Source organism: Bos indicus, chromosome 24 (genome assembly GCF_029378745.1).
Source record: "Bos indicus isolate NIAB-ARS_2022 breed Sahiwal x Tharparkar chromosome 24, NIAB-ARS_B.indTharparkar_mat_pri_1.0, whole genome shotgun sequence".
Lineage (NCBI taxonomy): Eukaryota > Metazoa > Chordata > Mammalia > Artiodactyla > Bovidae > Bos > Bos indicus.
In genome coordinates this window covers 44,669,347-44,695,639 of record NC_091783.1, presented here as the reverse complement: position 1 = coordinate 44,695,639, position 26,293 = coordinate 44,669,347, and the positions used below count along the sequence as shown (strand labels likewise).

The 26,293-nt window shown below is 44.6% G+C and overlaps 1 protein-coding gene across 5 annotated transcripts in view; it reads right to left on the bottom strand.

Annotated features, from left to right (window-relative positions):
• The window catches only part of SETBP1 (SET binding protein 1), a 409,906-nt gene that overhangs the window by 371,043 nt on the left and 12,570 nt on the right, over window positions 1-26,293 (bottom strand). For all 5 annotated transcript variants that reach the window (XM_070778561.1, XM_070778557.1, XM_070778560.1 and 2 more), the window contains exon 2: window positions 15,883-16,527. In XM_070778561.1, the coding sequence (XP_070634662.1) occupies window positions 15,883-16,365 (483 nt within the window). In that variant the 5' untranslated portion in view covers window positions 16,366-16,527. The remainder of the gene's footprint in view (window positions 1-15,882; window positions 16,528-26,293) is intronic.

The window sequence follows — 26,293 nt, the reverse complement described above, 5'->3', positions numbered from 1 at the left end:
AAACCCCCTGATGCTGGGAAAGATTGAAGGCGGGAGGAGAAAGGGACGACAGAGGATAAGATGGTTGGATGGCATCACCAACGCAATGGACATGAGTTTAAGTAAACTCCAAGAGTTAGTGATGGACAGGGAGGCCTGGCGTGCTGCAGTCCATGGGGTCACAGAGAGTCAGACATGACTGAACTGAACTGAACTATATCCTCTGCTTCCATCAAGATCCATTCAAGCCTCCTGTTTCTCCATCCTTCTCTGAACTGTTCACACACCCCAGCATCTGGGACAAAATTACCATCCTGCTTGGACCCAACCTCCCCAACAAGAGGTGAAGCTCAGAGCCTTCTCTGAACGCCAAACAAGTCCATATAAACTGAGAGGAACGACTCTGCATCCTTTCGCCTGCACAGGTACCCACATGAGTTCCCTCCTTTTTCATTGTTTGTCATCATTCACATCAACTATCACAGAATATGCCTACTTTTTTCTCAAATAAATATGTAGTTTATACTCATAGGTGACTACTTCAAAACTCTGCATGTTATGAAAGTAATAATTAGGTCAAGCCAAGCCCATATATTAATATGTCTCCTAGTTACATGAATCAGTATTTGTATGGCAATTTACTGGAATATGAGAGTTGGAAAAGACTCCAGTATCTTCTGCTTCGTTGCCTTCACTTCAAGATGGGACTCCTAAGAACAGAGGCAGTGAGGAAACCCAGGTGGTTAGGGGCAGAGACTAATCTGCTTCTCGGTTATGAGTCTATTGCATCGTATACAATATCTATCTGCCCAGAGGCCAGACACACACACACACATACATGCAGGTACACATAACACTGAATACTCACAAACACACACACACCAAACCATACCACCTTCTTAGGGCTCCCCAGACAGAGCTCCTCAGAGAGACCATGACGACAGAAGGACGTGACTGTGCATCCTCTCTGATGTTCTCCAGGCCTCGCTAGGATCATTTCCTAAACATATGTCTTCCTCTCCAGCTCTTTGCCTCCACTGTCCACAGGGCGAACCCCCACAACTGGGTTGTCCTCTTTGGAGAAAGAGAAGCTCCAAGGACCAGCAACTGTCTCCCTGGGCTTAACGAGATGAGCAGAAGCAGCTACTGACACACACACGGCAGTTGGGCCCCGATGGAGTGGGTTCTGCCGCAGGCCTAACATCAGAAGCAAAGGTCAGCTGTCATTTAGAAATGAAGCCAGAAGGAAAGCCAGGCATCCAGAAGTTCAGCACCTGCTCCTCCCAGGAGGTGGAGGGGGCACAGCTGGTCCAGCCTGCGGCAGCCCTTCCCAGATCCACCTGCATGGCTGCCCCCAAGGGGATGTGAGCAGTGATTTCCACACTGGTAGAAAGCCATCAGTCCCTCGGGTGGAGCAGTAAGTACTTCTGAGAGGTCCAGGACCCAAAGCCAAGCTCATCCAGGAGCACCCGCTTTCTCAGCAGCCACTCCATCCTCCTCCTGTACTGGTTGCCTGGACTGAGGGAGCCTTGCAGAGGCAGCCCTTCTCCCAGCCCATAAGCATAAACAATTCCCCTGCCACCACCCCCCGCCCCCCCGCACTGTTTCTTTCAGCCGCTGTTCTTCTCTCCCTCCGTTTCCAGACACCAGTTCTCACGTGGCCTCCACTCTTGTACCTGATCTGCCCCAGTACACCGCAGATTTCTACTTCCATCTTCTCCATTACCTTTTCTGGGTTCCGCTCCTTCTGCTAAAAGGCATGATGTGATTTTTTTCACGCCTCTGGCCAGCCTTGCTTTTCTCTCTTCTTCTTTCTATACTCAAAATCTCAAGGACAAATGCAATGCATAGGAAATGAAGAAAATACCTTTTATTAAATGAGTGAATGAGTGACTCAGTGATGCAGAAGAAAGGAAGCCCCGTGAGTGGACAGTTTTAGTATCAGCAGGGGCACTGAGGGCTGCTCAGCTCAGCTCTGTGACTCTTTGTTGGGGTCCCTTTCTCAAGTCTAGCAGAGCTTACTGTTCTGAAGTCAACATTCTCCTTTCACTATTTCCTCCTATTCCTCCTGCTTTCAGACCTCTGAGAACCGAAGCCTCAGGTGAAACAGAGCTAGAAAGGGACCCAGGCTAACTCAAAGTACAGCCTGAGTCAGCTGGCAGAGCTGAGTACAGGGACCACTCTTCCTGGCCCCAGGCCCACTGCCCATGCATCCATGTCACCCAGCTTATGGACACCATCACTTAGAACCTCTCTCACCTAATCCAGTGTGTCTACATGTCTTCTCTGGCTCTCTCTCTGAACTGATTCAGGCAAGATTTGTTTTTATTCATGGATTGTATTAGAAAGTGAAAGAGAGATCATTTAGTAAAAATTACTTCAGTTCATATAGTAAGGTTTTGAACAAGGACTTCATTGATATTTTCAAGTGCAAAGCTGACTTGATTGCTAAGTCAAGTCACTATATTTCTTATAATTCACATTAACAGGAGCCTACAATGTATTTTAAGATACTAAAATAAATATAGACACACACGCATTATAGGTTATCTTGGAAAATTCTATCTCCTCAGGAGGAAGCAAAAGAGAAGCCCCGGCCCCTCTCTCTCTCTGTTGTGTCTGTTTAATTTTATATTTCATTCTAGGCAGATCCTCCAGCCCCTCTGTGCTCTGGGTCATAATTCCAGCCTAACAGTGAAAGGAGGAAGGAGATGGTATGTTTAAAAACAACTTTATGGGGTTTCACCAATTTACAGAATTCATCCTGTGTTCATTCCCCGATCCATCATCTCATTACCATAAAGGAGCAAAACACATCCTTTAGTTTGGAAAGGGCTCTCACCCAGCAACACCCATGAGTGAAGGTTGGGAGCGTATGTGGCAAGTGAGGGCCGGGGGTGCAAGGCCAGAGGCCGGCAGGGCGCTCTGTGCACAGAGTTGCAGGACCACTTGAGAAGTTATCTCAGAACATCTCTGAAACCCGCCAAGAGGATTTTCACTCATCTTGTAGAGGGTGCCAGAAAAAGACAAGCAATACACAAGGTTCAGGAATAGAAGAGCTTATAAAACTTTCAGGAGGTGTGAACAAACAGTCCCTCTGAGTTCCCTGGAATCTAGCTAATCTGGTTCCAGTTTACAGAGAAACGGAAGCATTGAGAAGGCCCCTTGCCTGTGGGTCTTCGAGGGGCAGGGTTAGAAAGCAAGGATCTCAGGCCCCCACCTTAGGCTCAGTCCCGCTGATGCCCAAGTGAGGAGCTGCCTCAGGGTTTAGAGGGTGGACATGCTGGAATCCCAGCTTCCCGATCCTAAGACCGAGGCCAGGCCCTGGGGGTTTCTGTACCTCACTGCACACAACTGCAAAATGGGGATAAAACCACCTCCACTGCCATGGTGGGAAGGAGTCAGTAGATAGTGTGTGTCAAGTGCTTGGCAAGGTTCCCAGCTCAACAACAAAATGGTAGCTTTCATGGCCAATGGCTTTTCCTGTGATTCAAGTTTTCCATCAAAGAATGACTCTCTTCTGCCTCTGATGCACAGTTCATACTCTTCAGCAGGAAATCAGGAAACATAAGAAGCTGGACATCAAAAGACCTTCAAGCGAACATCCAAGGACAACAAGCCCTAAGCTTAAGCAACCAGTAAGATCTTGTGTGACCTACAAAATGAGGTGGGAACAGGAAGAAATACTTTTGCTAGTGATGGTTTTAATTTTTTTTTCTGTTTTGTTTTTTGTTTTTTCCACCCCCAGCAAAAGGATTAACATGCATGTTCTTAAACAAGGGGGTCCCCCATTTACAGCTGACAGCAGCAGCTGCAACCTCTGCCTCTCCTGCAGAATGGCAGGGAATCGAATCAAAAAGAAAAGCAAGTGGACAACCTTTCCTCCGGGAGCATGAAACACAATACCAGCCTCTCACCAAACCCAGCAGACCCCAGCTCTGATTGGAGGTTGCCTCGGAACAAAGGGAAATTGGTATTTAAAAAAAAAAATCTTCTGAAAGCCAACTCAGCAGATGGTTTTTTCCTGGGCTCCATGAGAGGGGGATGGGGTGGGGAAGTAGGGGGAGGGGAAGGGTGCTGGGATAACACAACTGCCACCGGGATACAGATGACTGAGAAGTGACAAAGATGGGGAAAGAGGGCTGACCTCTTGCTCCAGAATTTCACAAAGGGCAATTAGTCCATGTGGTGGTGACCTGGACTAGGCCACTAATCGTGCCCAACCTGCAGCTGCTGTTTATCACAGGCACGTCTGGGGCCTTTATCCAATGCTGGGGTAGAGAGGCTAGGGATGGGGGGATATGGGAGGAAGCCTGGAAAAGTTTAATTAGAGACCACAGTTTGTTAATAATCTACTATAGGGCCGTTCTACAGAAAAGTCTTATATTTCCATTGCATTTTTAACATTTCAGAACCCTTTTACAACGATTCACTCAGATTATCTTCAAAGTAATGTGTAAGAAACAGACACAGCATTAATGTCCTGTTAAATATGAGAAAAGAGAGATTCACTTGCTAAAGGCAGAAGAAGAAATCAAAACCAGAACCCCCAGCACAGGGTGGCCACCCTTCCCTCAAGTCTCAGGCCAGACAAGACTCAATGGAATCTTGTTTTGGAAGGGACCTTTGCCAAATCCCACATTTTCAGCCCAAACCAGGATATTTGAGAATATTTTTGTAAACAGCTCTAGATTAAGTCTCAGTGAGCCTATTATCCATCACCCCATGCTGCATGCACTGCCAGCCATCACTTCTTCCCAGGTCTCACTGTGGCCATGTCCTGCTGAATATTCTCCATCAGGGAGGTGGCTATGGGTCCAAGAAAGGAGCTATGTGTCTCCCAGATAAAGCTACAACACCCAGGTTCACCCACAGCCTAGATCAAGGACATGCAGGAGGAGCGATTAGGTGGTCTGCATAGAACTCAATTATTCTCTCCTTGAGGAGGTAACAGCAGGACCAGCTAAAGTGCACCGTTCAGTGATGGCTTCCTACTGCCAGAAACCAGGAATCCGAGGGTCTGATGTAGATTTGAGTCTCCCCACTCCCTCTACCCTGGTTGTAATCCTGGGAAACCCTGATTGAAAACCCTCAAAATCCCTCCCTCAGTCTTTAAAACAGGGAGGACTAACAGCTACTTCACTTGGGATGGTTTATCCCAAGAACAATCCAGAAAGAGGTGACAGTTGGGTGATGCCAATCTTTCATGAAGGTGCTGGGCAAATGAGACCGCTGCCACCAAATTCCCATACTGTGCACTATCTGAAGCGCTCATTCTGACAGTCTTGTACTGTCCCAGGTTTTTCCCTAAATACTCTGAGATCAATTCCTCCAAATAAGAACTTTCTAAACCCTATGCAGCATTTATGCTGAACACACCATACAACTCTGTAGATTCATGCAGAATTTAGAAGCTTCAGCTCTGCTACAGTATATCTGGATGAGAGCACAGAAAAGACAGCATGATGAAAGGTTTTAGATGTTTCTTAAAAACCAATGCAAAATACACAGGGCTGACTAGGCAGAACCTATTTTGATAAAAAAAAAAAAAAAGAAAACAGAGAGAGAGTTTTTTTCCCCCCATAGAACTACCTTCACTGGCACAGAGCTAACAAAAACTTCTTTAATACCCAGGCCAGGAAACAAAAGATGCAACTTCTGTCCTCAGAGAGCTTACACTATAACTAAGAAGAAAATACCTTTGATAACGCATTTTTAAAATCTTTTTCACTAGATCCAAAAAGGCCACTATGTAATTGAGAAACCAGGTTCACAGATGGTGGAGAGCCATGTAGAGATGCCCCAGAAGGGCAACCACAAAAGAGGAACTCTTTTGTGAGAGGGCATCTACATTTCAAAGTGGCCCTATTTCTGTGTAGTCCGCAGACCCTAACCAGACCATCTGACTAATATTTGACCTAGATGCCTATCTAGAACTATGCCCAAAGAAATGATAATAAGGATAATACAAACACCTACATTTTGGACCACTGTATGTAGGATGTATGGGCTTCCCTGGCAGCTCAGCTGGTAAAGAATCCTCCTGCAATGCAGGAGACCCAGGTTCAATTCCTGGATTAGGGAGATCCCCATTCCAATATTCATGGGCTTCCCTAGTGATTCAGATAGTAAAGAATCTGCCTGCAATGCCAGAGACCTGGGTTTGACCCCTGGGTTGAGAAGATCCCCCTGGAGGAGGGCATGGCAACCCACTCCAGTATTCTTGCCTAGAGAATCCCCATGGACAGAGGAGCCTGGCTACAGTCTATGCAGTCACAAAGAGTAAGACACGACTGAGAAACTAAGCACAGCACACGTAGGATGTAATGGTTTAGACCCTCAAATATAGCAGAAGGCAATTCTAAGTTGGAGTCTCCTTGACCTTGAGTTCAGTATATACCAACAATGATGAAGCTGCCAGAAAGCTGAAAGAGCCCAGGGACCTGCTAATAGAGATACTACACTTAACAGTAAAGGAGGGCACAATCCCCTGCAGCCAGACCACCTGCTGGTATTTTCCTCTGCTCTGGGAGCCCTCTCCACTGAAGCCTTTTAGGAAGCACACAGACAAACTAGCATCCCTGGCACAGGAACCAAGGTGCCTTGGCATCCAAAAACAATGGGATCCCAGAAACAGTTTCAGGAACTGGCAATAGTCATGTTTTAAAAGAATAATTTTGGTGCAATGTAAGAAAGAGTCTTACCAAAACCAGAGCTGCCTCAAGATGTTGCAGCAAGTCTCCTCCCTGAGGGCCATTGAGAAGCAGCCAAATAACTGTCCACGAGGGATTTTGGAAGGTGTCTTCTGTTTGTTTACAAAGGAAGTTGAAATGGAAATATTCAGAGGCTCTTCTGACTCAGTGAAGTCCAGGATGCTGGAAGTGTGACCCAGCTGTGGACCCATTCTTTCCTTTTGACCCATACCTTCTGTGGTTGGCCTTCACCTGTCTCCTGATCTGGTGCCAGGTTCTAGCCTGTGTCATATTAACTCCTGGTTCTCAGCCCCTTCCTGGATCTCCTAATCATGGCTGCTTTCATGACCAACAGCACCCACATCGAGCATGATGCTGACCTGCCACTTAGTCAATGGGAGGAATCCAATGGAAGATTGGTAAGTTCAGGAACCTGATGGTGCAAGAAAGAACCACACACCCAAATAAATCCATGTCCATCTCTGGCTCACCTGAAAGGGCAAAGATGGAGAAATCACAGATTCCCATTGTAGGCTACAAATAGATCCCCATTAGCTATACTCATGACCCACCATAAGAAGCAGCTCCTTTAAGACAGTTCTCCAGGGATACAGTCTGTAGTGAACAATACTGAAATCCCCTAATTGTTCAGTGCCGTGTTTTCATTCATAGCACTGAACAAATGAATAACTGGCTTGGCATGAAAGGCTGCCCACGTTCCTGGGCACATTCACACCTGCAAATGATTACTTCTTATTGGAAGGCATGGTGGCCCACCATGAGGGACAGAACGGCGATCTGTTCATATCCCTTCGTACCCTCTCTTCTCCACTTCCGCTGATCCTCCCCACTGTGAAACTGGCTGAAGCTTGTGAAAGCCGAAGAAGACAATGTGGGAAAAACACAATAAACAAGGTCTAAGAAAAACCACTGAAGCAACCTGCATTTGATACTAATGATGATTATCAAATGACTTCATGGGCCAGGTACCAAGGTGGGAACTACTTGGACTTTTTAGAGTCGATAAAGGCCTCCATTGTTTCCTCTGGTGAGGTCAGAGGCTGGTGGGAAGGCAAAAGAAGTGAGCCGGGGGATGGAGGGGCAGGCAGGAAAAAAACAAACCTAGGACTTTAGAGACAAAGATACACTGCTGGTACAGACGGAGGCCCCTGGCCTTCTTAGGGCAAGATTCAGCGGGACACTGTGGAAGCTAGGAAGGAACCCTAGAGGTTATGTCATTGAAACCTGCCCTTAGTGCAGGACTCTGACTGGCTGTCCATGCTCCAGCACGCTCCGACAGCAGCCTCAGCTTGCACCAAGGGCTCTCGACTTCACCAGACAGCACAGAATTCAGAATCCTCCAGGCACTGGGTACAGCTGCTAGTCCATGCGGGTGTTTGCATGCTGTGTAAATCGGCACACCTCTTGGGAACCTTTGGCTCCACTGAGCTTCTGCCCTCCCCACTGGCCGCCTCTCCCTTTGGCCACTGGTTCCTCTTGTGGGGGTGGCAGAGGGCAGAGCCTTAATGCTACCTTCCAAGTCATCATCCTGAGAACCAAACAAGTTGAAACTATTTCCACAAAGTAGTCTGGTATGTGCAAATTATAATATGAATTTTTAGCTTACTATGGATAAAAAATACCTCTTCATTGCCTCCTGGCTTTGATTTCTGTATGTAAGGCAGTCAGGAGCCTGAACTAATGCCTGCAGCCCAGGCTTCGAGAACTTCCCTGCCATATCCCCATGCTGTCTGCCTAGGCAGTCCTTAAGCAGTGACTTTCCAACCAAAGTGACTCATGTCTCAGGAACAAGGAAGGCAGGAGGGGACATCCTGGGATGTCCTGCATTCCAGCGTTTTGAAGGTGGGATGTTTTTCACTTAAAGTTGCAGGAATCAGAAGAATCAAAGGATAGGGCAGAGAAGGGCAAAAAGGAATTATTTATTTTGCCTTTTATTAAAAAGAAAAGAGGTAATGTAACTGAAGGTCAACTGGAAATGCAGATACGAGAGGACTTTTTGTATGCGTAGAAATGATGATTGAGAAGAGGGGGTGACTGCACAAACACTGGGAGTGTGGCAGGGATGCAAGGAAACACCAGCTGAACCCCATCTGGTCGTCCTTATGACACTACTTTGAAAGTTTCATTTTGAGTCATGCTTTGAGCTCAGCAGCAATCCTGGTTTGGCAGATAAGTGACCACAAAGATAAAAGATTTTTATCAAAGATAAAAGACCTTTAAATTGACTTTAAATAAATCCCCATACCAATTCTTACTACCAAAAAAAATAGCATTAGAGGCATGTTTGATTAGTAGGTGCTTGTGCAAGCATCAGAAATAAGACACTGGTACTGCAACCCACGTATCACAATTCAACATAGCCATCAGCAGTACAAAAACAGGATCAGCCTAAAGAAACATATGGCTTCTGAGACAGCCCACGCCTCTGAGCACCCAGCACAACTGCAGGGCACTGTGTGGCTAGCCATGCTGAGAGGGTGCTGAGAGGGTCCTGTGGGTGAGCTGGAAGAGAGACACGCACAACAGGAATTAAAGTGGTGCATACTGAGTGAGGTGCTGTGCTAAACATAGCAGGCACTTTCATCCCCACAAGACACCAGCAAGGAAGTGTTCCTATGACCGCTGGTTTTCACACAGTTAGGTAACAGCTTCGAGGGGTCGAGAGACTTGCTTAATGTCACAGGGGACCAGCTCCTAGTGCAGGTTCTCTGCAGAGAACCTGGTCTGGAATCAGGGCCGGCAATCTTTCTAACAGATCTCTTATTTCTTATCTGAACAGTTCAAGGAACTAATGACTCTCCATCCAGAACAGAACACAGTTTTCCTCCTTTTACTCTAACAGGTTTATCTTCAAAGGTATGGAGTTCACCGAAGAAGGTTCCTTGTTGAACTCCAAAGTGAAACTAACAACAGCGGGAAAGAGCCAGCAAGGTGCTGTGGACTCCCCGGGAATCCCTCACACAGGAGAAAAGTAGGAAGCACACAAGGAAGAAAGAGGGGAAGCAAACGCTCCCAGAATATCCTCACAGAATGCAAGCTCGATAAACCTCCCCACTTTGTAAGCTCAATTCTGACGTCTGCTCCCATGATTGTAGGCCTTTTGACACTGGGGCAAAAAGGAAACGATCCGATGACAGAACAGTGGGTCCCAAAGAGAGGTCAACAATTTTGTTTATAGTAACTAGTTTTCTTAAAGAGGAAAACTTGCCTCATCTAACAGAATGACTCTTAAAGTTTCCAGTTTTTAGAAGAGAAATAAAGTTTCAGAGGTCAATAGCTGTTTTTGTTTTTGTTTTTTTTTTAACATGCAAAAAACTGAAATTCAGGAAAGTAAAGCATTCTTATTGAAGCTGTTATTAACAGAGGCAGAGATGGTGCCCAGGGCTCCTGTCCCCAAGCCCAGTGTCCTTTCCCAAACACCAACTCCAGATGTTAAATATTACCTGCTGCTTGATACAATTACTTTGTGGAAAAGGTTTTTAGCTATAAAATAACTACAGAGAAACGTATCGGCAAACAAAATTTTCAGGTACTCTGATGAATAAAGAGGAACATGCTGCTTAAAATAAAAAATCGATAGAAAATATAAAATTAAACAAGGCAAATTCAGCTTCTTATGAAGAAATGCTGGCCAAACCTACTCTCCCAGTCAGGTTGAGAGTGTTGTAGGGGAAGAAGCCCATACACCCTGGAGTTCAAAGCCTCACATTCACAAGCACTGAAATAGGGACGGCAAGCCTTCAGTCAAGCAATGCACCTCTAAGTGACCAGAGAAGGTGCTGGGCAAATGATAGTGAGAGAAGGACACCTGAACCCTAAGGGGGGTGGAAGGCTCTCGTGGGTGCTCAGGACCACCATCAGAGTGCAGGAGGAAGTGGTGCAGTACCAGAGGTCCAGCAGTCTGAGCCACCTTCCATCCCTGCCCAACACACCCTCTAAACTGCTACAACCATAGCAAGTCAAGTGAGAAATGTGCTTCTCACAAGCCTACAGGGAAAATGGAGAGCTGTGGTGCAGCCCTCCCAACTCACAAGTGGATCACTTTCATGCCTCTCTGTCCTAGATCGCCCTCTTTACGTTCCCTGGACCTGCAACCCTTCCTTTCTGCACTTCAAAGTCTGCAGAGCACTCCCATTATTTACAGAATTAAATGCAAACTCATTTACTTATTTGATATTCATCACTCTCTGCAATCTGATGCCAGACTCCCTTCCCATCTACATCACCTAAAAAACTCTTTTTCCTCTTCATACTTTGTGGGTTTGACACAAGGAGGGTGCTATTTGAAGGATGAATAAATGAATTTATAACCTATTAGACTTCCTAAGAGAGGGTTATGAGTACTTAGAAGAAAATACAGGCTCTTTCCACACATATATGATGATGTTCTATGTGGGGTTACTGAGAAGGAATCCTGAACATCTTCCTAGGACCATGTCAGACTCTGAGGAATATGAGATTGCTAGAGAAAGTCAGTTCTCCTGATGAAGCTGGGTAAAGGTGAACATTAAGTCCAAAAAAACAAAATAGAAGTTGCATTTTGGTCAAAAGCAAATAATAATCCATAAGCAGAATAAAGGAAAAAAATAAGACTTTAACTCATGACATTTTGAAACACTTGGAATTAAAAAACACTTGGAATTAAAGACAGTGTACCAGCTCGTGATCTTGCCACCCTTACCATGTGGGAAAGTAGGAGAGAAATGCCCTCAAGCTGGATCCTCACCTTCCAGAAGCCCTTTCCAGTGTGGGCACTTGGGGCCTGGACTCCAGCATTGGCCAAACAGCCTAGGAGAACTGACTTCAAAGGCCAACCCTGCTCCTGCTTATGTGAAGCCACTGAGCCTCAATTTCCTCATCTGTAAATAAATATCTCTCATCCAACAGGACTGTTATAAGGACTAATAGAGAAAGCAAATACAGATAAAAGAGTTAGCTGAAGGTCTGTCATGTGGCTCAAAAAATTGGAACTGTAACTATGACATGTACAATGTACATTTCCCATCTTTTAAAAAAATCTTCCATTGGGTTTTATCATGTGGAAACTATCATCTCTATTTGGCAGATGAGGAAACTGGGCCTTCAGCAAGGTTATACTCCAAATCCAGAATCACAAAGCCTGTTGGTGCTGTAGCCATGCCACACTTCCAACCTTGGGTCACTGTATAGTCCTTGTCTCAGAACCCCCTCTCCTTCTCGTGACATTGAATCTGGTGAGTATCCTGACTCCCACAGAAAGTCCTCAGAAAAAGGAGAGCTGCTAAGCTCTGTCCAGCTAAGAGCCTCTTAAAAACCTGTCACTGCTAGAACATTTTAAGTTCACATGTTATACCTGAACTTGCTTCTAGAGATTCATTCTCATATTCTCTATTGTTTTTATTGAGCAACCTGGAGGGGAAATAGAGGAAGCTTACATTATAATTCCACTTACCTGAGTCAGTCTAAGATGTAACAACATGGGTGCTGTGATAAACAGCAAGGTGCGTTTATAGGATCCATCTGCAACCCAGGACCTGCCCAAAGGACAATTCTGAGGCCCTGAAATTCTGAGTTCTCTTCTCAGTCACCACTTCTTACCAAATGCTGCTCTTACACATCACATAAATCAATTCATCATAAATCCTCTACCAGACAGCATTTCAAGTGTCATCCCAAGTTTACTTGGAAGGGAGGTGACTTGTCCACTGGTTAGACAAGTCCATGCATCCTTGAGCCAGTGAAATGGTATTTTCATGGGTCCCTCCTAATATCCTACTACTGACATGACCATGTTACCTGAAAATCTATAACAATTCTCCAGTTTGGAAGATTGGGTCTAGGTTTGAAATTCAGAATAAAGCTCTTAAGGATACCACACACACAGCAGCAGAACATGTTCAAACAGAAATAGAAGAGAACTAGCTGTGATATGTAAGGAATGCCATAATTATCCTATAGAACTTTCCTTTTACCAAAAAAAAAAAAAAAAAAAACCATGAAAAAGCAAATCATTTGGGATCCAATATAAGCTGTCTTTGCCTAAGGCTGCCAAACAATGACTTGAACAAAACTGATTGGTGTGCAAAAGTAAAACAAACAAAAACAAACAACAACACAAAGCACATAATGATTAACACTCATTTTCCCAGCCTCCAAGTTTGGAGGATAAATCTTTCAAAACAAAATGAGATAAAACAAAATCCTTGTAATCCTAAAACTCCCTGCCCTTCCCCTGAGTCAAGGGTCAACAAGTGTTTCTGGTAAGAACCAGATAGCAGATAGTTCTGCTCTGAGGGCCATACACTCTCTGTCACAACTACTCAACTCTGCTGTCGAAGTGCAAAAGTAGCCGTAGCCAAAATATAAATAAATAGATGTGGCTCCATTCCAATGAAACTGTATTTAAGGACATTGAAATTTGAATTTCATATAATTTTCCCATGTTACAAAATATTATTCTCTTTTTTATTTTTTCCCAACCATTCTTTGCTTGCAAGCTGTACAAAAATAGGCAGGGGGCTGAATTTTGCCCACAGACTAGTTTACCAACCCTGCTCTAAGTCAGCATATATGATCAGATGACACCCAAGGAGGCATCTCCACTCAGTCAAGGACCAGCTCCACAGAGCTGTTTTCTAAGTGCTCAGCAGAAGACCTGACTCCCAGGGATCACTCTATGTACACTTCTTCAATGAGCAACTTGCCTCACAATAGAAGATCCAGAAGACTAGATTTGAGAGTAAGACACTGACCTAATGCTTACAAAATGCCATCCTCCTTTTCCCTGTTCCAAATTAATGACCATGTAGTTCCCATTCATACAAATAAATTCTGCATGCTCATTCCACTGAACTTTTCTGTACAAATGGTAGGCAAGGTTTCCACCTCTCCACCTTAGCTCCAGCTTTTGCTTACTCCTTGCTGGAAAAACAACAGGAACTAAAAGAGTAATAAACTTACCATACTAATCCAATACAGATCAGAGAACTTCCTATCATCTAGCAAATGATTAAGACCCAGCACTGATAACTTTATTTGTAAATCTCTGAAAAGTATCAGCTCTAGACACAATGTAGAAAGGATAAAGAAATAAAATACAAAGCAATTTTCATAGATATTCCCATTACAGAGCCAGCATAACACAACATTATGCATTTAATTTCAGCCCTTCCCCTTTTTCTCTCCACCTCCAATTGCTCAGGCTTAGAAATGCACACTTAGTCAGTCACATATTCAAAGAAGCAATTTCATCTCTCTTTCCAATGACGTACACAAAGGGCATCCAACTTTTTGGGTGAGAATCACCAGCCTGAGAATTTCAGATATGAGAGTGGAGGTCCACTGCACATTTCAGCTTTGAAATCATCCCTGTGTCACAAATTCCAGAGTTTTATTCTGGGGCATTCCAATAGACAGATGCCTATATTTGGGAACAGTCTTCTGGCCTTAAGGAAGTAGTACTGATCAGGACAACGTACTCTTTCTAGGATTGTGAATTTTGGTTTGCACACCCTAAACTGTGGGCTGCTGCTCAAATTCTGGCAGTGATGGTGATGAAGGGAAAACAGTTCCCACAGTTTTCAAGACTGCTCTCCCCCACAAAAATCCAACAATACTCTTTGTGCCATCTCAGTGACCAACGACAAAGATATTCATTTTCAAAGCTGAAAAGACTTCAACTCCAAAGCAAAATTTAACTTTCTAAGTGGAGCCTGCTTGCATTTCTTTGCATTTGCTTGCAAAAATCTCAAAAGTTTCCATGTACATATAGATAATCTTTGATTTTATATCAGAGAACTCAGAAAGCATCACAAAGTTGTAAATGGGGACAGGAGAGGTGAAAGCACTTACCTCTATGCTAGGTAAAAACACACCAATTTCTAAAGATTTTTTTGTGTGTTCCAAATGTTAAAGAAGATATCAACTGCCCTGGCTTGCTCAGGATTGAAGGGGGTCCTGGATGCAGGACTTTCTGTTTGAAAACCAGGTTAGTCTGAGCAAATTAAAAGTGTTGGCCACCCAGAAAAGTCTCTTCTAGTCTAATTTTTTTTTTTTTAACTGCAACAAATCAGCCAATACACGTAGCATGAGGAAAGGCACAGCCCAACTAAAGAAACAACATGATTCTTAGCAGTTTATTGAAAATGACTACACCAAAGCTCAAAAACCACTGGCAACAGAAAAACTAGACTATTTCTGGACTATAAAGGAGAAAGCTTCATTCATATGGGCCATTTTACCTTCCATCATGCCCAGAGTCCAAATATTAATAAATAAGATGTGAGAGAATTACAAAAACTCTAGTTAACATCCACAACCTAAAACTCCAGAACTCTTGTCAACAAGAAGACTCCTTTCAGAGCTGTTCACAAGACCCAGAGATTCTTGGATAAAAACTTTCTAGACTAGGGCAGCCCTCTGCTATCACAGCTGAGTGTCACACCCCTCCCAGGAAAGGAGGTCTCTGTAACCCTCTGCGACACAAAACAAAACCTTAGATCCATCCATTCAACCACACTATATCATTAATCACCTAGAGATCTGTTTTCCACACCCACATCGACTTTGATGAGGAAAATGACAACACACTGAGTTCATCCAACACCGCCTGAGAAGTCCACAACGTGTTAGACAAAGCCTCAGCAGTCCCCTGTCCCTTCCATTTCTCCAGCGCCAGCTCAGAAGCTCACCACTGGCTCCTGGGAAGATGATCTCTCAGCTGAGAAGAGCCTCAATTTACTATGAAGACTGGGCTTCCTCACTCAAGTAAGCAATTTGTCTATTTTAGAAAGATGTACAGAAATGACTAAAACCAAAAGGGTGTTATAACGGTGCTTGACTGTTCTGAATGACCAAAATTTTCAACTTCCTACTCTTCACTATGAGAACCGATGTAAATATCAAACCAAAAAAAAAACCAAAAAGCACCCTCAAAATTCTCTCACAGCTAGCCAGATCTGACCCAGCCAATTGGCTGCTACACAATAAGAACTTCCAGGAACATAATTGTAGTTTTTTTCATTTTGTTTTCAGTCAGTAGAAGCCATAATATTAAACTGGATACTATACCAAGACACAGAAGACATTTTCTGTAGGCCACAAGTGTTCCATCAGAGAAATGAGTAATTTATAAATAAGCAAGTAGCCCCTTAACAGTTGAGGATAAAACGGCAAAAACAAACCGAAACACCTAGTCGACAGGGATCCCTACCTTCTTTTTGGAGTGGCTTCTGTCCTCCTCCTTTGTGGCTTTGCTATTTTTCCCAGCACGGGACACCTTCTGGTCCGACTGCTTGATGGTGATCTTGATCTCAGGCGGGCATATATAGTTCTCCAGATTCTTTGGGGGTTTCTTAGCCCGTTTTGTGGTCTGAATCTTCAGCTTCAGACTCCCCTCTGTGAAATTGGCCTCCTTGATAGAAAACTCCTGTTCTTCCAGGCCATCTCCTGCCACCCATTTCTCACTGTCTGCATTGGAGTTGGAATCCACATCCCGCCCTGAGCCCAGTTCATCCTCCTCCTCTGGCTCCATGCGTTCTCCACCTGCTGGGATTCCCTTCCCAGTCTCCGGAGCAGACAGCAAAGGTTCTCTTGTACAGCTAGGAGTAGTCGAGGGCTTGGCTGAGGAGACTGGCAGGAATTCCGACTCACTCCCCCTTTGCCGGGAGCCACTTAAGACTTCCCTGGACTCCATGACAATCCTCCAGTTGCCAAGAGTTCTCAGGAGGGAGACAGGGAAAAGGGAAAGGTGAGAAGAGACGGCACTCAAAATTCCAAGGAGAAAGTGGTCCGGCTGGGCTCAGAGCCCCAGGGAAGGAGACACCGTGAGGTTGTTCAGAAGAGATCAGATCTGCAACTGAGAAGCAGAGAGATAATTAGCCATGGCAGGCAGGAAAAAATGACCCCCAAAGGGAACTCAAACTAAGTTCCAGAAGTCCCATCCTACTTATCTATGGCATTAGAAAAAGAAAAAAAAAAATGATTTGAAAAAAATCAAACCAGAAAGTGCACATCCCCAAATTGTATTATATGGGAGCAGAGGGGGAGACACTCGCACAGACACAGTCTTTCACTGAATTGTTACTAATTTTTATGGTTGTGGGTCCAAGAATAAAGAGAGATGAGTCCTCCAGTCCAGTAACAAGCTAGATGCTTCTTATACCAAAGCCACAGCCGGCTGAGTCACCATCAAAGCCAACTATGACGAAAGGAAGTCTAAGTGCTGATACTCGGGTCTGTGGAAACTGCACCTGGCTGGCTTCTTGCACAACTTCCCTCTCACATGTGAAGAACAGTCTGCAAAGCTGAACACAGTCCTGGGCTGCCTGGCCCAAGCTCTCCATCCCCGCAGAAGAAGAGCTTCTGGACTGTTCTTTCTTTATCATCTTTCATTGTGAATTATTTTAATCATGCACATGTCTTGCCTTTATTTCTTAAAACAAATGCAAAGCTGAGGTGAAGGTTTGTAAAAGGAAAACAAAAAGAGTTCAGTAAGAAATTACTTCTAATGCTGTGATTAATGCAAAACAAATGCTAAATGTGTTTCTGACACAAAAGTTTTTTAATCGCTATCTATCTTTTAGATAAAAATAGCCACCCGAGACAGTTTTAATTCCCTTCCTGGCCCTTAAATAAAGTGGCATTATGTCTACATGACAACAAAAAAAAGAGAGAGGGAGAGAGGGAGCATTTCACAGGCCTTTGGAAGTGTCAGGAATCCCTGCAAGACTTTTTATTCTCCCTTTCTCTTCACCAAGCTATCCTTCACCCTTATTCACTCCATGTCCCATTATTCCCAACTTTATACTCATCACTTTAAAGCTCAAAAGAAAGCCCAAATGCTCATTTTCAAGAGAAAACTTCAAGCCCTGGGGCTGCCCTGAACTTCAAGACATCATCTCCTTCTACCCCAGCTGTAGATAAGGTTACAACCAAGCCTTCACAATGGCCACTCAGCAGAAGACACTACAACATACCCTAGACTGTTAGCTTTGAGCCCATCATTTAAGGACTTGACCAGCAAATGTGCCCACCAGAAGTTTCCAGAAATGCCCACAAAGACACACTTAGAACGGCCAAGAACTGGAAATCGAGCAGGTACTTCCACCCTTGGGGATCAGTAGATTTTCAGCTGATGCCCTGTGAGGAAGCCAGCCAGCAAGGCAGCAGGGCTTCAACATGGACCCTGCTCCCCAGAGAAGCCCAGGAATATAATCAGCTCCTGGGAACTACTTAGCCCTGCAGGAAGACATGTTTACAGTTGCTTCCACTTGGGGGAAAACCCAATGAATGCAGCACCTCTGCAAAGAAGTGGCTGTTTGGTGAGAGCATCCTCTCCAAAGCTGTCAACACTGAACAGCAACCTGTGCCCCATGCTACAAAAGGGCCAAAGTCCCCACTGAGGAGCAGAGGAGGGCAGTTAGACCAGTTGACACTTCATGTTTTCTTTACTGGTGAGGTTCCTATCTCATCTAGACTGATCTGCCTACTTGCCCAAAACTGTAGATAATTTTCAAAAAGTCATATTCAAGTCAATATTCATTGAGGCCTCTCTTATTGGTGTCAGATAAACACACTGCTGTTGGAGGCATCAAGATGCCTGAGAACCTGTCCCTGCTTACCTCTACTGAGCAAAAGCCCAGTAGGTCTGTCTCATTCTGTGCGTTAGATTCATACAAATCGGCAGCCATGCTTCTTATGACAGCAGTGCTCAGTGGTTTGCTCCCTCTGACAGGGATCTCCAGTGTAGCATTTTAATATCCTGGTACCTACCTACAAAGCATACTTTGGTCAGAGCAAAAGCTGAGGCATATTCTCCATAAAAAGTTCCTAAACTAAATCTATTTGGACCTTCGAACCAGAGTAGGCCAACAGCTATTGCCGGTTTTGTGATGAGAGAAAAGAAAGTAAAATCTAAACTTTAGAGGAATAGATAAGAGTACAAGGTAGATGAATTATCAGAATTGAGAAAGTATGTTCCATTTAAATAACGATTCACTTCAGAGTTTCTTGTATTTAGTAGTATAAATCAGTAGCTAATGAATATAGGACACAAAGTTCCAAAACTTAAAACTCAAATAGTAAGAGATCCACAAAAACTGAAAATTCAACATTTTTTCTTTTAGTCCTCAAGTCAAGATCCTAAGAAACGATTAATATACAAGTTTTTCCTCAAGGAGGTTACACTCTTGAAGAGAGACTTGAAAAACAAAACAGAGATTTTCACCTCCTATAATAAAGGATAGAAACAAAGGGAAGAGAAAGGGTTTTCCTCTTGGGCAAGGTGTAGACAGAGAGGAAACCACACAGGAAGGCCTCAAGAGAGCATTTGACCTTGAGGGGCTTCGGTAAGTAAAGTGGGAAAAGGCGCAACACGGAAGACAGGAGGGACAGCATGAGGCAAGACCCAGCCAGGAGTGCACAGAGTTGCGTTCGGGAGAGAGAAAGCTGAGGTTCGACTAGTAAGTGCGGCACAGTTGGGAACTGGTAAGAGAAAAAAGGTTACAGCCATATCACGGACACCCTTGGACGGCACGCCGCTAATGAGCTGGATTTTATCTTACGGACGGTGGGAAGCCATTTAAGTAGGTGATGTCAGTAGGCAAGGGGTATTTGCAAAGCTATGCTTTAGAAAGATAAATTAAGGGAACCCAATATTAGAAACAGGGGGACCATCAAGAGGCTTGGATGAAATCCGATTCTTGTTGCAAGAGGACCAACCCAAGGCAGCGTGAGTATTACTTGATGAACACTAGAGATGAAACCATAATGCAGTTTCAAATAATCCCATCCAGGAACACATCAATTCCAGACTTTCCATACTTGTCTACTCTAAGAATTCAGTCTTAGAGCTCACTAGCCATCAAGCTGCATTCCCTATTCAAGTCAAACCAGTCTCCACAGCGGCATTACACACTCAGAGTTCTTTCCACCTTGATATTTTTATAGAATCTCTTCTTATATCCTCTCTCAACCATCCAGGCAATGCCTGGCGTACAACTGGTGTTTTCCAAATGTTTGTTGTATGAAGGAATGAATGGACAAAGGAACAAGCAGATACCAAGCCTTCCCACCTTTCAGGGTCTAGCCCAAGTCTTCACTTCTCCATGACAACATTTTGCAAACTCTGAACCACAGCACTCACTCCCTGGCCTGACTGAACACTGCTTGCAGCTGCAGAGCTTGCCACTAAATACTAGTCATACATGGTCTCCTCATTGTTTCCAGGATACAAATCTTATTTTCCTTTCTTGATTGCAATTCAGGCTCAGGCTGAGGTCGATGATGACTATACATTAGCTTCAGCACCCAATGCAGGATGGGGCACAGGGAGGACTTCCTGAAGTTCTTTCTGAATGAAAATGAGTTAGCCCCTGACAGCTCATCAAAGTCCTGTGGTTCAAACGACTCCAACTGCAGATCCACCCAGGCAGGCGGCCCCTGCACAGTTCGCTGTCTATGCCCCTCATGGCCACATGCAAGAGAGACACTTTCAAAAGTAAAGAGCAAAGACATAAACCTTCTGTTTACTGCACCAGCACACAAAGCCGCTGTTCTCCTTTGGCCTTCTCCCAGCATGTAGCTGTCACCCCAGATTCACAGGTCCAGTTTTTTTGGTGCATCTGGGAAAACACTGGGAGTCCTCTTGTGGCACCACCAGCCAACGTACCCCGTGAGCACACGCACACGCTCACGCACACACTCAGACGAAAGTGAAAACAAAAGCAAGGTGAAAACCGTTCGCCTTGTCACATTCCAGCAGCCAGTGGCTCCTCCAGAGTGGGCAGTGCACAAAGGGCACTTTGTGCTGCTCAGGCCTCTAGGCCAACAACAGTTAACCTGTCTGTGGCTGATTGCAGGACCCGAGGTGAGAGAAGCACTACAGGTACAATAACATGCGCTTAGGAAATGAGCGCTCAGCAGGTCCCGGGGGAATAGAGGGGCGCGGGGAGGGATGTGCTGGGGAAAATACTGAGAAAGCAGTCCAGAGACTGGGCCTGCCTTTCCCCAACAGTGAGGTGCTGAGTCCCTTACTTCGTACTTATCTCAGCAATGAATGCAACAAGACCAGGATCTCTTCCATACTCTAGACTGTGTAATTACACCCAGCATGGTCATAGACCTCTGAGACACTCCAAAGTGGGTACTGTGAGCCTACAGAATTATTTGTCCGAGAGCCAAGGGGAATCTTGCTTGGCTCTATGTGCTTCACGACCCAGATGTGTCCCAGGGAGTAAGTACATCCTCTCTTCTCCATGATCTGTAAAATGGAAGAATTTTTCCTAGTCTAGAACACACTCTCCACCTGCAGCCTTGAGGGAACTCTTACTAATCCTGGAACTTGGTGGAAATGCCAATTCTCAAGCCCCACCCATGGCTGCAGGGATAGACCCAGCACTCTGGCTGGTACCAAGCCCTCTAGGAAGTTCTAATGGGCTTAGACTTTGCCTGGTCTATGTGCTTACCCCTACCAACTGACTTTACCAAAAAGCACTACTACTTTATATTCAAAGGGAATTCTTGCTTACCGTTCATCAGTGGCATTTTATTCATCTATGCAATCCCAACACCTAGAACAGTGCCCAATGAATAATGGGCACTTGAGAAATGTTGGTTGATTGAATTAATAAATACACAAATCTCCTCATGCTGGGCTTCCCATGATTATCTACCTCTCCCATCTGCTTTGCTTCCAGGGCACATTCAGACCATCATCACGCTGACTAGTGCTTTCCAAAGTGTCAGCCTGGTAGAACTGATACAGCCCTTCACTTATATACTGCTACTGCTACTGCTAAGTCACTTCAGTCGTGTCTGACTCTGTGCGACCCCATAGATGGCAGCCCACTAGGCTCCACCATCCCTGGGATTCTCCAGGCAAGAACACTGGAGTGGGTTGCCATTTCCTTCTCCAATGCATGAAAGTGAAAAGTGAAAGTGAAGTCACTCAGTCGTGTCCGACTCCTAGGGACCCCATGGACTGCAGCCCACCAGGCTCCTCCATCCATGGGATTTTCCAGGCAAGAGTACTAGAGTGGGGTGCCAGGGCCTTCTCCATCGCTTATATAACAGGAGTCAAAAGATGTGGACTCTGGACCTAGTTCTGACACCTAGGATCCCTCATAAGACTCTTTTAGCCTCACTGTCTCATCAATAAAATGGGGGGAAAGATGACTTCCTGATCTTCCTCATTATAGTTTTTTATCTTTTTTTCTAATGGAACTACATGCTTCTTATAAGTTTTTAAATAACACATACAATTCATAAGGTCTTAAAGGCAAACAATGACAAATATCGGAAGAGTCTGCTGCCTCATTCTTGACCTTTCCCAAACTCCCTCAGAACTCCACATCCTCACCCCTACCTCAGCTCTTTATTCTGCTAATTCCATAAAGCTGGACACGTCTTTCATCTTTACATTGTGGAAGACAGTAGGCTACCCATATAATCCTCAGGCCAGAACTTTTTCCCCTCAAAACTCTGTAGAATGTCTTCTAGAACTTAAAGTAAAAGAAGAGAAAATGGAAGCCAGCCTGGTTTTGTTTCCTTTCTAGACAATGAGTTTTATGCTTTTCTAATTGAAAAATTTTTTTATTATAATACAATTTTATTAACAACAATATGAGGAATGTGGATCTTACTTATTTTTCCTGGAACAGAGTGAGACTTTTGGATCTGAAGTGCAGGTTATTTCTAATTCAGAATCATTCCCTTCAATTATTCCTTTGGCTATTTCTTCTATTCAGTGGTTCTTTCTTTTTTTTTTTTTACCTCAGTTTAGAACTCTACTCTCTGTTCTCCATTTCTCTCATTTTCTCTCTCACTGTTTTTATTTCTTTATTTTGCATCATGCGAGAGCCTTCCCTAATCTAAGGTCCATAACACCAATTTAATTTTGTCTTTCATCTTCCCTTTGCAGATTGACCTGTGGATGTTTAATTTTGCATTACACATTTTGCATCCCTGATCTTTCTTACTTTATCCATCCTTCTTTCTGCTAATTCTGATGCTTTTTCATCTCATAATGCTCTCTCTTTGTTACTTTATGGTCCTTCCCACCCCCCTCCCCACCCTCCGGGAGGCCAGGGGCGGGGCATTGGGGGGTGGGGGTGTAGGGGAGGTGGGGGGTGGTCATGATTCTTTCTGTTGCTGATGTCTGGTAGCAGTCTAAAATTCCTATTTTGCTACTGTTGTAAATAATATCATTATACTATTCTTTCTTCCTTGTTCTGAGTGCTAGGGCTGGTGCTCAGCCACTCAGTCATACCCAGCTCTCTGTGACCACATGGACTGTAGCCCTCCAGGCACTTCTGCCCATGGAATTTTTCAGACAAGAATACCGCAGTGGGTTGCCATTTCCTCCTTCAGGGGATCTTCCCAACCCAGGAATTGAACCTAGATCTCCTTCCTTGACAGGCGGATTCTTTACCACTGACCTACTTGGGAAGCCCTTGTTCTGAGTATTTCATCCCTAAGGTCTTGTGTTTTATTCTTTCTCTTTACTCACGCTCTAATGAAGAAAAAGCCATGCAAGGCAGCCTTGGTCTACAAAGAAAGTACTAGACAACTTTTTGACTCCACCTTCTATTCAGCTTGAAGTCAATCATAGTCCTCCTCTCAGAGCTATGGCTGTTATCAGTGATCTGGTCACCTCAGTTCCTCGCAAACAGTGGTGTGCTGGGGCTCATTAGAGCCCATCCATGTTAGTTCTTCCCAACTCCACCTTCAATAATGTCAAGTTGATAGCTTGAAAATCAGCTATGGTGGGAGTGTTTATACCACAAGAACAGCAAACTTAACAAATCAGGGCTTAAAAAAAAAAAATCTGGAGAACGAAGCATTAAGCATTTACACCACTGATAGCAAACATCTACATACTACTGTTTGCAGGTTCTTCCGTCAGTTTCTTTACAACTCCGAATAGCTGAAATGCACAATGTGCACTGTCCCAGAGACTCTTTATGTCTTCCTCAGAACTTTCCTTGAGGAAATGTCTCTGCCCAGAAGTCAAAATCTCCTCCCAAACCTCCCTCCTCCAGTCTTGCCTATGTTCTCTGAAAGCTGTAGACTTTGAGAATATGTATAATGATGTTAGGGAAGAGACAGTCTTTGGTTGTTTTATTAAAGTTGTCCATGCGGAAGATCTGATGACGGCCTAGTTTTCTTGTTGACAGAAATTGTAAGTTTCGGATCTCAAAGGGACAAATTGTGTAAAAGGATGGAGTGTGAGCCTCTGTGGCTTCAGATAGGGAAGCAACTGTATTTTTAACTGAGGCTCGTCGGCATATGTAAGAATCCCTTCTCAAATTCCAGCAAGAGATGGATCATCTGTCTGACTTCTGCATTGGAGTGGTTGAGCATTCATCTTTCCATGTGTCTTCTAAGGTATTTAGGTGGAGAGTCAGAAGTGGCCTTTTCCTCTTGAGGGAGTTTACATGTGTCTGGGATCCTCTTTTGCCCCCTTGAGTTAATGCCTTTTCATTATTCAGGCCCTGGTCTGAAAGTCTACCTGCTACAGAAGCACAGAGGAAAAGCTCCATAGACACCGATGAAGTGATCAAGCAATCCAACCCATGTTGCTGTTGTTTAGCCAATAAGTCATGTCTGACTCTTTTCTGACCCCACGGACTACAGTCCACGAGGCTCCTCTGCCCATGGGATTTCCCAGGCACAAATACTGGAGTGGGCTGCCATATTCTTCTCCAGGGGATCTCCCCAACCCAGGGACTGAACCCACGTCTCCTGCCTTGGCCTTCCCTGAGCCACTAGGGAAACAATCCAACCCTTGCCAGCTTCAGTCAGTGAGGCCAAAGGCAGCTCTGCACACAGCTCTCTGACCCTGCAAACACAGCAGTGGTCTCCAGCAGAGAATGCAGATCAGACTCAGTGACTTTATTATGTTACGTGGACTTCCCTGGTGGCTCAGGGGTAAAGAATCTGCCTGCAATACAGCAGCCAGAGGAGACACAGATTCGATCCCTGGGTCAGGAAGATCCCCTGGAGGGGAGCATGGCAACCTACTCCAGTATTCTTGCCTGGAGAATCCCACAGACAGAGAAGCCTGGTGAGCTACAGTCCATAGCGTCACAAAGAGTTGGACACAACTGAAGCAACTTAGCATGGAACCACACACACCTATATGGTACATTCCTGACCACAGATCACCTCCTCCAAACAGCACTGTCTGAGTACTCCATCCAGCACATTGTAGAGCAGCGTGTCCTGAGGTGCAGCTTCGCCCAAATCCCATTGACTTGCATAACTTCATATAATTCCCTAATTCCTCTGGCTGGCCTGTCCTTTCTTCACCACCTGGTTATCTCTAAGCCATTCTTCAATAATTGGGTCAAGTTTCACCTCCTTCATAAAGACTACTTGGGCCTTCCTTTTCTCGTACTTTTCTCTGTGTGTACAAATGTATACACACATATACACAGTCACACTCACAGATGTTCTTACTCTCACTTTCCTGGGCATTCTGCTATCAAAGCATTTGGCAAACTGTATTGCAATGTTCCCTTATTTATCTCTCCCACCAGACCAAAGACTCCATAAGGAAGGGGCTGGGTTTTAAGTGGGTCTCTACCATATACCAGAGAATAGTGAACACACTCAGTAAGTGTCCCACAGCAAGTGTCTAAATGATGTTTCCTCTTGAAAAGAGGAATGGAAGTAGCACTGCTTTGAGGTCATGGGTTTAGATTAGTTAACCTCTCTTTTCCGGTGAGCAACTGTGTTTTCAGGAATTATACTTAAACTGTTTGCTTCATTTGGAAACTTGGTAATAATCCTACCTCAAGGGTAAGGAGTAATTGAAGATCAAAACAAGATATTTATGAAAGATCATGTTGGGATCACCATAGTGGGTATTCAAAACTTTAAGTGAATTTGATTTACTCCCACAGTCTGTGTCACCCACACTGGCATTAGGCCAATTGTTGCCTTCTCCTCCCAGATTCCAAGTAAAGCCTGTGGTTTGGGAGTTGGAGACCAACCTCCTCCACCTCCCTTTACAATGGGAAGCACATACAAGTAGTTTAATTTGTATCCACTAATGAGTGTTTTGAAGTTGTTTGACTATTGCTTTCTTCTTGTACTTAGTTTGTCCTGTGGAGGAAATAAGACTTAATTCAACCACGAATTCCAGATTCAATTCTGCACTCTGCCATTTGGAGCTAAGTTCAGTTCAGTTCAGTCGCTCAGTCGTGTCTGACTCTTTGCGACCGCATGAATTGCAGCACACCAGGCCTCCCTAGGTAGACTTAGGCAAGTTCTTTTTTTCTCCCAGGGTCTTGTCATCCACATCTGTAGAAAGGGGAGGTGATGAGGTGAACTCTGTTGTCCCTTCACCTCTAACCTTCTCAGCTGCTGAGCCTTCTTTCCTCAACTTGACAATCAAAAACCTTTCAAAGACAGAGCTGGTACCCCACACCTCTTCATAGGTTTTACTGGCTCTGCAGCTCTGCTCAGTTATTCAGTTCAGTTCAGTTGTTCAGTCGTGTCCAACTCTTTGTGACCCCATGGACTGCAACACGCCAGGCCTCCCTGTCCATCACCAACTCCCAGAGTTTACCCAAACTCATGTCCATTGAGTTAGTGATGCCATCCAACCATTTCATCCT